Here is a 12,412-nt window from a genome sequence, read left to right on the forward strand (position 1 = left end):
GCCCATATCTCCAAGCATAAGTGACGGAAGTGAGCTTGTACAGTAGATCTGCTCTTTTCACTGCGACAGAACCTGGTTATAAATTAACCATGGATAACGTCGACAATTATGAGTCTAAATGCCATTGTTTTGCTGTGGGGAGATAGTTTGGTAGTTAGTAAGTTAGTTAATAGGCACCCACATAGGCTCACACACACACAAACACACACACACACAGCGCCGGTCCGGTCCTTTGTTATACTCAAATGTGTGACCCTATGAAACGTCTATTTCGTTCTTCATAACATAAGGATAAAGTAGTACAAAATGGCGGTGGAATGGGATGGTCCGTGGATTCTTCTTTTTTTTTTACCGCAATGTTTCTTAACACATTCTCTGCCAGGTATTAATGAATGAATTCTTCCGCTGCTGCCAGCGTCTTTTACCTTATTTTGAATTTCCACGGAGACCCACGGAAGCCACGATGTGAACACGGATGTAAACAAAAGGTGTCTGTGGGGAGGGGGAGGGTCTCTTCTATCCACCGGAATAAAAACATTTTTACAGCGATCGTCCATTTTGTTGTTATCGGCAGTTGAATACGGCTCGTTCTCTTTCGTGGTCGAGACTGGCTCTCCACTAAATATTATTCAATATTTACGGGAACTGACCCCCCGGGGGCAGTGCTCGTGGATACTCTTTAAGACACATCACATATGGTGGCCCTGCCCTGATTTGCAATCAGTGGGGTATTTAAGCCCCACCCAGGCAGAGCCACTTTGATTCTTTGATTTCCACGAGTGCAGACGCTTTGTGGGCTCAGTTTAAGACGAAAACAGTACAGAACGGGTGTTTGGCAGCGTGGTCCACTTACCTTTGGTAGAGAGCAGGTCTGGCGAGGCTCCTCTCAGGACGCTTCGCTGTCATATTTCACACCAACAAAAGTACATTCCTGGCGAGCGGCGTGCAACCTGATTCCGAATCTGACTAGTCAGAGGGCGGATCAGGACGGCTGCTGTTTTGCTCGAGTGACCAAGTGGGGGCCGTCTGTCGGCCGAACGCTTGGATCGCCGGCATCGCCATCGCCGCGGGGCAGCCCGGTTCCGAGTCTGACTCAGTCAGACGGCGGACCAGGGCAGGCCGCTGGTTTGCTGGAGCGATCAAGTGGGCCAACCCCGTGAAGCGGTTGAGCGCTTGGATCGCCGCCACGGCGCGGTACCGAGGTAGACCGTAGAACCCGAGCGAGGCTGACCCAGTCGGCGGTCCTCCGGGCCATCTACTACCGGTGGTCATCACCGCCGCGGTCCGAAAAGCCCTCGGCGGAGCCGAGTGAAAAGAGTAACAAACAAACAAAGTTTGCATTGTGTCCCTGGTTACTTCCTTGTTGACGCAAGGAGAAGTGTGCCCCACGGGTCACAAGAGGGCAGTGTGGCACTAGGTCAGGAGTCTCCTGCCAGTCACTACACTCGCTGCAATTCTGTCTTTGTATGAGTATATAAATATACTTAAATACTTTCACGGTAAATAAGTGAAATAAAGATAAAGAGACACTTGGCTCTGCTCATATACTGATAGACTAAGTGTATTAATATACGAAGTATATGAGTATACAAATATTCGAGTGTTGAGTATATTGTGTATGGTATACAAATACACACGTTACGAATATATACCTATTTGTTTAGGTATATAGATAAGCATACATGGCTTAAATAATATAGCAAACATGGCCAGCCCAGCGCCCCACGTCTGTCTGGGCTGTGGGCGGCCACGATAGATGTATGCTGTGCTTGGGGATGGATCATGCGCGCACGGGTAGTCTGGACCCCTCTGCGTGCATGAATTGCTTTATCCTGCCGGCAGTCGTTTTCTCTCCAACCCGCTAAGCGGGGGGCACCATATATGGTGTGTTGCACGGCAGAGCCGTCCACACCTAGGTGCAATTCTACATTGTGGCGCGCGTTCCACAACAAGGAAAGAGTTTGGAGTAGAAATGTCAGAGTCTTCGTGTTGGAGCGCCTCAGTGCGGCTGCAGAGTTCAGGTGCAACCTCTTCCAGGGGAAGATGGAGACACTAGAAATTCTGCTGGAGACACAAGACAAACTGCTGGACATTGAGTTTGATATGGGCATCCATCCTAACAAATAGAATGTATGTACAGTGGTAGCCAGTTGGTTTCTTCACCATTTTCAAACCAGTACCTTTTTCACCCCCAGGTACCTTTTTCGGCCACACCCCCAGATTCTCAGACACGCCCCCCAGACGTATTGTATCTAATTTCAACATGTAGTGTGGCCATTCAGCCACAGGGTGGCGCGTTCACACTGAGCAGCATCACAGTGACTATATCTCCTTCCACATTTATCTACAATCTACAAACTCACTGTGAGCTTGTAGATCTGCTATTTTCAATCGGCTGAAAAATATTTAGGGCTGAAGTGGTTTGTGTGTTTTGTAATTGTAATCAAAATCTACAAAGTAACTAGTAGTAACCAAAAGTTTTCATTTAATTGTAGTGGAGTAAAAGTACAATATTTTCCTCTGAGATGTAGTGGAGTAGAAGTAAAAGTATTAAATACTCCAGTAAAGTAAAAGTACCTCAAAATAATTATTGTGCTTAAGCACAGTACTTGCGTAAATGTACTTAGTTACTTTCCTACACAATAAAAAATGGCAGATGTACAAGATAGAATAGTGGATCTTTCACCTGTTAAGAGTGTGTTCTCAATGGCCTGATGGTCCAGGCCGTGGACTCGCAGTCTAATAGTTGGGGTTCGATTCCAACATAAGGCGATAATTTTAATTTAGCCTTTTTTAGCTTTTGCAAAGTAGAAATACTCCGTTACAAGTAAAAGTGAGGAAATAAAAATGTACTTGAGTAAAGTACAAAAGTATTGGTATCAAAATGTACTTAAAGTACCAAAAGTAGAAAGTACTCATTATGTAGAATGTCCCATTTCACAACTTTTCAAATGTATAAAATGTATACAAATCTTTTGAAAATAGCAGATCTACAAGCTCTACAAGTAATCTAAATCTACAACGTAACTAGTATAACCTCAAAATTGTACTTAAGCACAGTACTTGCTTAAATGTACTTAGTTACTTTCCTACACAACAAAAAATAGCAGATGTACAAGCTTGCATCGTGACACGAAGTGGCATGTTGTGAGCTGTACATCTGCATATATATTACAGCTATGTCGGGTAGGGTTAAGTATCAGATATTTCAAATTATAAAAGTGTGGTATCAGTGGCCTGACGGTCCAGGCTGTGGACTCTCCGTTAAGTGGTCGGGGTTCAATTCCAGCTTAGGACAAAGATTATAATTTTCCTTTTCTAGCTTTTGCTTGCATCATGGCACGAAAATGCTATGTTTTTAATGTGGTTTTCTTTTGTGGTTTTCTTTACACTTTTCAAATGTATAAAATGTATACGTTTTTTTTTGGAAATAGCAGATCCACAATACCACAATATAAAAACACTCTGTTACAACTAAAAGGCCGGTGTTCAAAATGTAACTTGAGTAAAAGTACAAAAGTATTAGCATCAAAATAAACTTAAAGTACCAAAAGTAAAAGTACAAAAATGTTTGAAAATAGCCGAACTACAAGCTCACAACGCGTCGCAATGTGACGTGTTGTGAGCTTGTAGATCGGCTATATTATACTTTTACTCCACTACAATTATTTGACAGCTTTATTTACTAGTTACATTGCAGATTTAGATTTATGATTGAAAAACAGAGTATTTCTTTATAAACAACAATGTTTAACACATTAAACCATATTAGACAAACTAAACACATAAAAACATCGGAAACAACAGTTTCACAAAATTACTCCTATACCAAACTGTATTTGAACCTTGGTCTGTAAATTATAAGACAACTCTCTACTCCACTCCACTATCTGCCATCTTTACTGTTCTGAGCTGTGTGTGTCCGTGTGTGTTTGGGGGTGGGGTGGGGTGGGGTGGGGGGTCACACTGAGGTGGGGGCTCCTGAGTCCGTTGTGATGGCCTAAGTTTGGTTGAAACAAACAAAAAGCCCATGGCCAAGGTGCCAACGTTAATTTGCATGTCATTGTCTGAAACCTTTACTTTATTTAGAAGTTTGCAGACAAAAAGCAAGCACTTAATCCAGAGAGATTTACAGTAGGCAAGGTAAACACGAGGTAATTTCAAATGCATATAGAAATAATAATTTAGGATCATAGGTAAACCAAGAACCTATCATCAGTCTAAACTGTATAATATCGGCATCATCTATCTTCTTCATTGAGAGTTTATACTGTTAACTGTTAAAACGTCACTCTTATTTATCAGTGTTAATTTAACTCCAAGAGTTCCAGGGTCAAATCACTGCTTTCAGTCAATGCGCATCAGAGAGAGAGACAGAGAGAGACAGAGACAGAGAGACAGAGAGAGAGAGAAAGATAGAGAGGGGGAGGGGGAGAGAGAGACATCAATGAGAGAGCTGAGCAGTTGATGCACACACACATACACACACAGCTGAGCAGTTGATGCACACACACACACACACACACACACACACACACACACACACACACACACACACACACACACACACACACACACACACACACACACACACACACACACACACACACACACACACACTAAATACATTTTGATTTCCTAACTTTTACTTGTAAGTTAACAGAGTATTTCTACTTGTGATAGTTAAACCTCCCCCTCCCCCCGCTACCTCAATAGGTGTTTCTCTCTGTCTTGCGCCCTCTCTCTCTCCCTCTTTCTCTCTCCCTCCCTCTCCCTCTTCCTCAATTATTTGAAAACTTTGGTTACTAGTCACTTAGATTTTGATTAAAATCACAGAACACACTAACCACTTCAGCCATATATTTTGAGCCATTATTATTATTAAAAGAAAAGATATATATAGTGTTTGCATGTAATGCATGTGAACACATGCAAAACATTGACAAATTGCCTCCATTAGGATGATTTCCTAGTGATTTTGATTATTATCACAAAACATACATTAACCACTTCAGCCCTATATACATTTCAGCCATTTGAAAATAGGCGATCTACAGTACAAGCTCACAATGCGTCGCTATGCGACACATAGTGAGCTTGTAGATCTGCTAGTTTCGGCCTACTTTCTACTTTTGGTACATTTTACAAGTACATTTTGATACCAATACTTTTGTACTTTAACTCAAGTATGTATTTTTATTTCCTGATTTTTAGAGAGAGATCCTAGATTATTATTTCTATTTATTAGATGTATTACCTCGTGTTTACCTTGCTTACTGTAAATCTCTCTGTATTAAGAGCGTCTGCTAAATGCCCAACTTGTAGAGAGATAAGGCAACAGGCTCTGTGCTACGATAATTAACATAACCTGTTTGGCTACGACACCTCCTCACAGTCAAACAGACAGTGAGTTCAGTGAACAGTGGGGGACCCCCCATCTCTTGTTCCAGGGACCCCCAGAAGCAAAGATTTGATTTTATAATGTGTATATAGATTCAAAGATTTGCACACATTTTCAGATTCTTTTTCAAAAAGTTATAGTGTGGCACACTATGAGCTTGTAGTTTGAGTTGCTATGTTTGAATAGCCAAAGAAATCTAAAATGACAGACATTAAATTGCACAAATGCTAAATTGCAAATGTTGCTTCATCCTGGAATCGAACTCAGATCCCAATATCAATGGCCCACAGCCTTAACCACCAGGCCACTGACTGACTAATAATTAGCCCCCCAGTGTTGGAAACTAACTATAAGTACATTTACTATTTTTACTAAGTACAACTTTGAGGTACTTTTACTTTACTGGAGTATTTTCAATATTCAATACTTTTACTTCTACTCCACTACATCTCAGAGGAAAATATTGTACTTTTACTCCACTACAATGACATTTGGTTACAAGTTACTTTGTAGATCTTGATTACAATTACAGAACACACTAACCACTTCAGCCCTACAGTATATATATTTTGAGTCATTATTATTATTATTATTATTACCCTTATTATTATTATTATTATTATTAAAAGAAAAGATATATATTGTGATACAAAATGCCTAAATAAAGCAATAGATAAGAGAATACATACTGTAATGAAATTGAAATGAAAAAGGTTGAGAATTACTGGGTTAAACTGTAGAATATAGTTAAAGGGATATTTCACTTTAAATACAAATTGAAATGTGTGTGAAATGTGTGTGTAAACCCTTTACACACACATGTTTTTTAAATTGTCTCTTTAACAAGAAAAAATGCAGTGCAAATAGGACTTGGTTTAGAATAGCAACAACAACCAATAGTTGCTCGGCCCTGCCATCTACTGTCCACTTACTGTATTGCACGGTGGGGAAAAAAATAATGCTAAACTCCTCCCTCCAAGGCAAAACCACACCTCCAGAGGGGTGTGGCTTTGATGGGTACCTGACAGGTACTGATCTAGTGGGTACCCAATGTGATGATCTCAACTGGCTACCACTGTATATGTGCAGAGAAGTATATATATTATATATATATATACATATGGAAAATTGGCTGGAGATGGAAATGTAAAATAGCGAAAAGCAGTTACATTTAAAAAACTTTGCCTAAAAAGGACAGTTCAAAAAGTCCTGGTGGTCTTTGTTTCCATTGGAGGTCCTTGCCAGCTAAGGCTAAGCAGGCCGTGTGCCTGTTGGTTGGAGGCAAGCCGTTTCCACTACAACCCAACAGACTGAACGTCCCAGGGTGACCATGGCGTCCATGGCGGAGTTCCGCCAGTGGAGATACTGGCGGGGCGCGCTGGGAGTCTGTCGAACAATTGCAACAGTATACCCGCGGCCATTAGCCCGCTCTACGGCATATTACCGATTGGGTCGGTTTACGCGTCCGTGGCGGGTCTGCCAGGGGTCCCCTGAATCAGTCGCTGCACGCTGCACAGCGTATCGCCGACTGGGTCGGTTTACGGCTGTGGCGTAGTTCGCTGGAGAACCGGGTTTGGTGATTCCAGCGGGGCACATCCGTACTGTCAGGGGCGAGCGGAGCGCACCATATATGGTGTGTGGCACGGCGGGGCCGTCTACACACCTAGGTGTAATTCTGCGTGGTAGAATCCGGTCATCGGTGTGAAGCCACGGAGTAAGCTCCTTGCTCATCCCGAGAATGCACAGAGCCATGGCTATCCGGACGCAGCTAGCCAAACACAGAGGCTACTCCGTCACCGTATCGGCGCGCGCTTACGCGGCGCTTGCGTGACCTTAATAGCCCTGACCTTTATGGAGTATGGCTGCTCTCCGGCCGGTGAGGCGCCATCGGTGGCGGTCCTAGTCCAAGCTGCGGCAGGAGGACCGAGCTTGTCCGATGAAGCGGCCTATTGAGCCATCGGCCATGTTAGGCCAAGAGGCCAGTGCCCGGCTACAACGAGCTAAGGAGGCTCGTGGATGTGCACGGGAGGTGATGGCAGGAATGCTCCGGCGGGGCTGTGAGCAGCTTGCCGAAGTAATAGAGTACTTTCTCCACCACTGGTGTGGACAGTCATTATAGCCTGCTTTACGGCGTATCACCGATTGTGTCTGTTTGCGTGTCCGTGGCGGGGTCCCGTCAGTGGGAACACTGGGCGGGGCGCACTGGTGGTCTGTTGGAACACACAGAAAGCAGCCATTAGAGCCCGCTATACAACGTATTACCGGCTAGGCCGGTTCGCGGGTTCGTGGCGGAGTTCCGTCAGTGGAATCACTTGGCAGGCGGCTGGTGGTCTGTCGAACACAACCTGGGCGGCCATTATAGCCCACTATGCGGCGTATCACCGATTGGGTCGGTCTACGCGTCCGTGGCGGAGTTCTGTCGGTGAATCTGGTCTCAGTGACGCAAGACAGAACGCGCTGGGTCTGCCAGGGGTCCCCTGAATCAGTCATTGCATGCTATACAGCGTATCGCCGACTGGGTCGGTCTACAGCTGTGGCATAGTTCGCTGGAGAACCGGGTTTGGTGATTCCAGCGGAGCACATCCGTACTGTCAGGGACGAACGGAGCGCAACATATATGGTGTGTTGCCGTTTCCACTCCAGCCCAACAGACTAAACGTCCGTGGGCGTCGGAGCTGTGAGAGCCAAGCTCAGGCTATGGCTCCCCCTCTTTACCTGCCCTGCCTGGTTTGGACAGGTCTGTAGAGATGGATTTTGTTTTGAGAACAAGATCCTAAAGGAGAGCAAGAGTAGCAAGAGTAGCTTGGACGCAGTCCTGGGACCTTGGCGTCGGGAGAGCCTCCGCATCCAGGATTGGATGACCGGCTGGTGCGTGCTTGCTCAGAGGAGCAGTGCCACAACGATGTGGCCAGGCTCCGGCGGCACTTGGGCACTGAGGCCGGCGCCTCGACAAGAGAGGTTGCAGGCTCGGCATGGGTTAGAGGCCAGAGCAGGGACTTTGTCCCTTGCTCCAGTGGGACGGGCCACCCTCTGGGCTCGCCCAGATTTTCAGTTGAGGGCCAGGTTGACCTGGAGGCTGTACCTATGCCCTTTGGGGCTGATGGCAGCCGCGGCACGCATTGTGCCCCCGGCTCTCCTGAACATGCGGCCAGTACGGATTGGGTCAATCCCCGCATTCCACCTTATCCAGCCTGATCAGAGTACGAGTCAGTCTTGAACCGCACCCTTCCCACCCCCTCGGGGCAGTGAAGCAGGGTTGCAGTCACTGTTGGGCCCTGTCAGGGCCTTGAAAGGGTGTTGGACCTAACTGCCTTGGGCAGATGGTCTCCAAGGCTGGGCTCCCTCAATGGGTTGAGAAACAATCCAGCAGGCGTATAGGTGGGCAGACAGGCCAGCCCCTCTATCTGAGGTCTGTGTGGCGGCTCCTGTTTGGCGCCGTACACTCCTTGTCATTTACAGTCATGCACCATACGGGCGTATTGCTGCGGGGTCAGCTAACGCGTTCGGGTATGTAGTCCCGTCAGGACGGTGACACAGTGGAGCATGCAGAGACTGTCAGGGGTGAGCAGAACGCACCGTACGGGTGTGCTACGGCATGGCCAGTTACGCACCTGAATTAGTTCTGCAGGGCGGAAGCCGGCGTGGTCGTGTGAGCCACGGAGTGAGCTCCCTCCTCATCCCAAGATAATTGTGTCGCTGCGCTGGGGATCAGCCAGTGACACGACGGTCCCAAACAAGGGCAACATGTAAATTACCCAGTTGCCGAAGGGGGCTCGTGGCCCTCTCACGGTAGGCCAGCAGTCCCCCCACAGGAGGTGGTACCGGGTGCCTTCAGTGCCTTGCGGCATGGGGCATCTGAGCCTGTGAGCACTTGGGCTGCAATGGCTTCTCTCGAGGCAGCATTCAGCTGCAGCTACAAGAATGTCCCTGTCGTGCATGAGAGATGCTGACGCTTCCTACATGGCAATGCTTGGGTGGTGCTGGTGTCAATCCCTGCATTCCACCTTATGGCCTGATCAGAGTACGAGTCAGTCTATTGAACTGCACCCTTCCCACCCCCTCAGGGCAGTGGAGCAGGGTTGCAGTCACTGTTGGGCCCTGTCAGGGCCTTGAAAGTGTGTATGGACCTATCTGCCTTGGGCAGATGGTCTCCAAGGCTGGGCTCCCTCAATAGGTTGAGAGACAATCCAGCAGGCGTATAGGTGGGCAGGCAGGCCAGCCCCAACAGGAATGTTGCACATTCCACACAGGGCCTCGCTGCCTCATGGGCGTCTGGCGGGGTGCCCCTCTAGCTGAGATCTGTGGGACGGCTCCTGTTGGACGCCGTCCGCATTTATCAGGTTCTACTGCATGGGTGTGGTAGCCAGCACCCCTATCACTGAGTGCGTGCTGGGCTCCGCAGCAGGACATGGCCTTCACCAGTCGTATCTGCAAGGAGAATTGTGGAGTTGCAAGCTCTGTCAGTCCATGAGGAGCTTTGCAGGTCTAGGCCCAGATGATGGAGGAGCAGTGTTACGTCCCATCCTGGCCTTTCTCCCCAAAGTTCTCGCAGAGGTATATCCCAATCTGGTGTTTGAGCTCTGTCCCTCTTGACATGCAGACAGATGGAGTACAAGGACAGAGTCGGTTCCCACTCTGCCCTGTTAGAGCTTAGTGTCGTACGTCAGGGCCACACAGGCCCACAGAGTAACAGGCCAGCTCTTCGGGTGCTGAAGCAGGAGTGCTTGGACCACTGGAAAAGGCTAGGCTGTCCCGCTGGATCACAGAAATGATCCCGCAGGCATACAGGCGGGCAGGAGTACCAGTGCCGCCTAGGTGCGGGCACACTCCACCCGTGGGACGGCGGCCTCCTGGGTGCTGTGGAATGGTGCGTCTCTGACGGAGATCCGCACAGCGGCAACATGGTCGACTCTGTCTACATTTACCCAGTTCTACCGACTGAGCGTGGCAGCCAGCACCCCATCCACGGAGCGAGTGCTGGGCTCCAGGCGGTAGAGCAGGTCATACTCACCGTGCCTCCGAGACCCTGGCTCCCATAGGACGGGCCGGGCTCGGAGTGATGTCGTGCATAGTATGCTAGCCCTGCGTCTTGCGGGCTAGGTGGCTAATCAATTGACTGGCTGTTGCCAGCTGGGCCTAGGTAGCGTCTTGCGCCTAGGCCACGAGCATTACATACTTTGTTGGATGATAGGATTTTGGAGCACGCCTTGGGCTGATACTTCGGGCTTAAACTGCTTCTGGCCGCCGCGGGGGCGGCTGGGTCTGCTTATTTCCTCGCGGTGTGTCTTAGAGAGTTCCCGTAAATATTGAATAATATTTAGTGGAGAGCCAGTCTCGACCACGAAAGAGAACGCCAGGTTACATCCGATGTAACCCTTGTTCTCTGAGTGGAGAGACTGGCTCTCCACGAATCAGCCGCTCCGAAATTCGTGTCAATCAAAGTTAATCAAAGTGGCTCTGCCTGGGTGGGGCTTAAATACCCCACTGATTGCAAATCAGGGCAGGGCCACCATATGTGATGTGTCTTAAAGAGTATCCACGAGCACTGCCCCCGGGGGGTCAGTTCCCGTAAATATTGAATAATATTTAGTGGAGAGCCAGTCTCTCCACTCAGAGAACAAGGGTTACATCGGATGTAACCTGGCGTTTTCACCAAAAAAAATAAGAAATCCGAGCTAGATATGTTTTTCTACAACTCATAACATAGGAGTAGACAAACGTGATTTTTTTGGGGATGACGTCATTTCCGCCCATTCCTTCACTCGCAGTCAAGGGATCATTCCTTTGGGGAAGAGCGCCCTCTAGCGTAATTTCTAAAAACAAATGATTTATTTTTAAATTGACAGACATTTCCGTCAATGGAGGTCAAGCTTTGGATTTGAATTAACGGAAATTTCCATCAATGGCAGGGAATGTGTTAAGTTCACTGCCAGACTTTCCACTGTGGAAACTTAAAAGTCTTGATTTATAAAATGATACCTTCTGAAAAAAATAAAAATAAAAGTCATTTAGTAATAAATGTGATCTTACCAAGCTTCTCCAACAGGATGGGTTGGTGTTGTTTAAGGGCATCGTAAAACGCTGCTCTGATGTTTGTTGCCCCCGGTTGTAGCACCTTGGCATACAGCATCCTCATCTGGGTCATGCTCGTCTTCTCAGCTTGTATCTCAGCATAGATCTCAGGATGGACCATGGTGGTTCCAAGACTGTCTACTATTGCCATGACTGTGGGAACATCTTGAATCAACTGGGCCTTGTGCTGCATCACAAACGTTGCGGTTTCTTAAGAGGAAAAGAGGGTGGTGTTAATGGTGCATCAGAGAAAATATATAATTTATATTACAGCGTAATAACACCGTAAAGGTTTCTAACTCAAAGTGACTCTTATTCATTTTCCTCCTGCATCAGTGCACCTCTGTAAGAGTATGCAGGCGCTGGGCATGTGGGTGATGGTGTGTAGAGGTCAGGTGCCGGTGTGTATGATATGGGACAGGACTAGGGGCATACTGTATGTTGAATGCACAGGTGTGTTGTGACAGTGTGATAATGATATGCCCTATGTTTTGGATCAAGCAAACATGGTGATGTATGCGGATGATTCGACCATGTTTAGCGCTGCAACAACGAGCAATATACTAAATGAAGTATTGTTAAATGAATTACAATTAGTGTCAAATTGGGTAAAAGAAAACAAATTGATCTTGAATGTGTCCAAGACAAAGTGCATTGTCTTGGGCACTAGAAAAATGCTGGCTAGGGACTTCCGACTGAGTCTATCTATAGAGGGTACCCCAATACAGCAAGTTAATAAAATAAAGTTACTTGGTGTCACAATTGATGAGCGCTTGACAGATCATATTGATACTATTGTTGTGAAAATGGGGCAGATGTTCTCCCTATATTACACCATTAATTAGAAAGGAGGTAACACAGGCATTAGTTCTGTATGGTTGTGTGGTCCTCTGCTGCTAAAATGGATATACAGTAAGAAAACTCCAGCTAGCACAAAAT

General features: G+C 46.8%; 1 protein-coding gene across 1 annotated transcript in view; it reads right to left on the minus strand.

The window, feature by feature from the left end:
* LOC308090618 (nuclear receptor coactivator 2-like) overlaps nucleotides 1-12,412 on the minus strand; it is a 124,677-nt gene that overhangs the window by 2,235 nt on the left and 110,030 nt on the right. Inside the window, exon 3 of the mRNA XM_080435864.1 lies at nucleotides 11,432-11,683. Coding sequence (XP_080291990.1) covers nucleotides 11,432-11,683 — 252 coding nt within the window. The remainder of the gene's footprint in view (nucleotides 1-11,431; nucleotides 11,684-12,412) is intronic.

The sequence above is a fragment of the Gymnoscopelus braueri genome (assembly GCF_963280865.1).
Source record: "Gymnoscopelus braueri genome assembly, chromosome: 8".
NCBI classification, from domain to species: Eukaryota; Metazoa; Chordata; class Actinopteri; order Myctophiformes; family Myctophidae; genus Gymnoscopelus; species Gymnoscopelus braueri.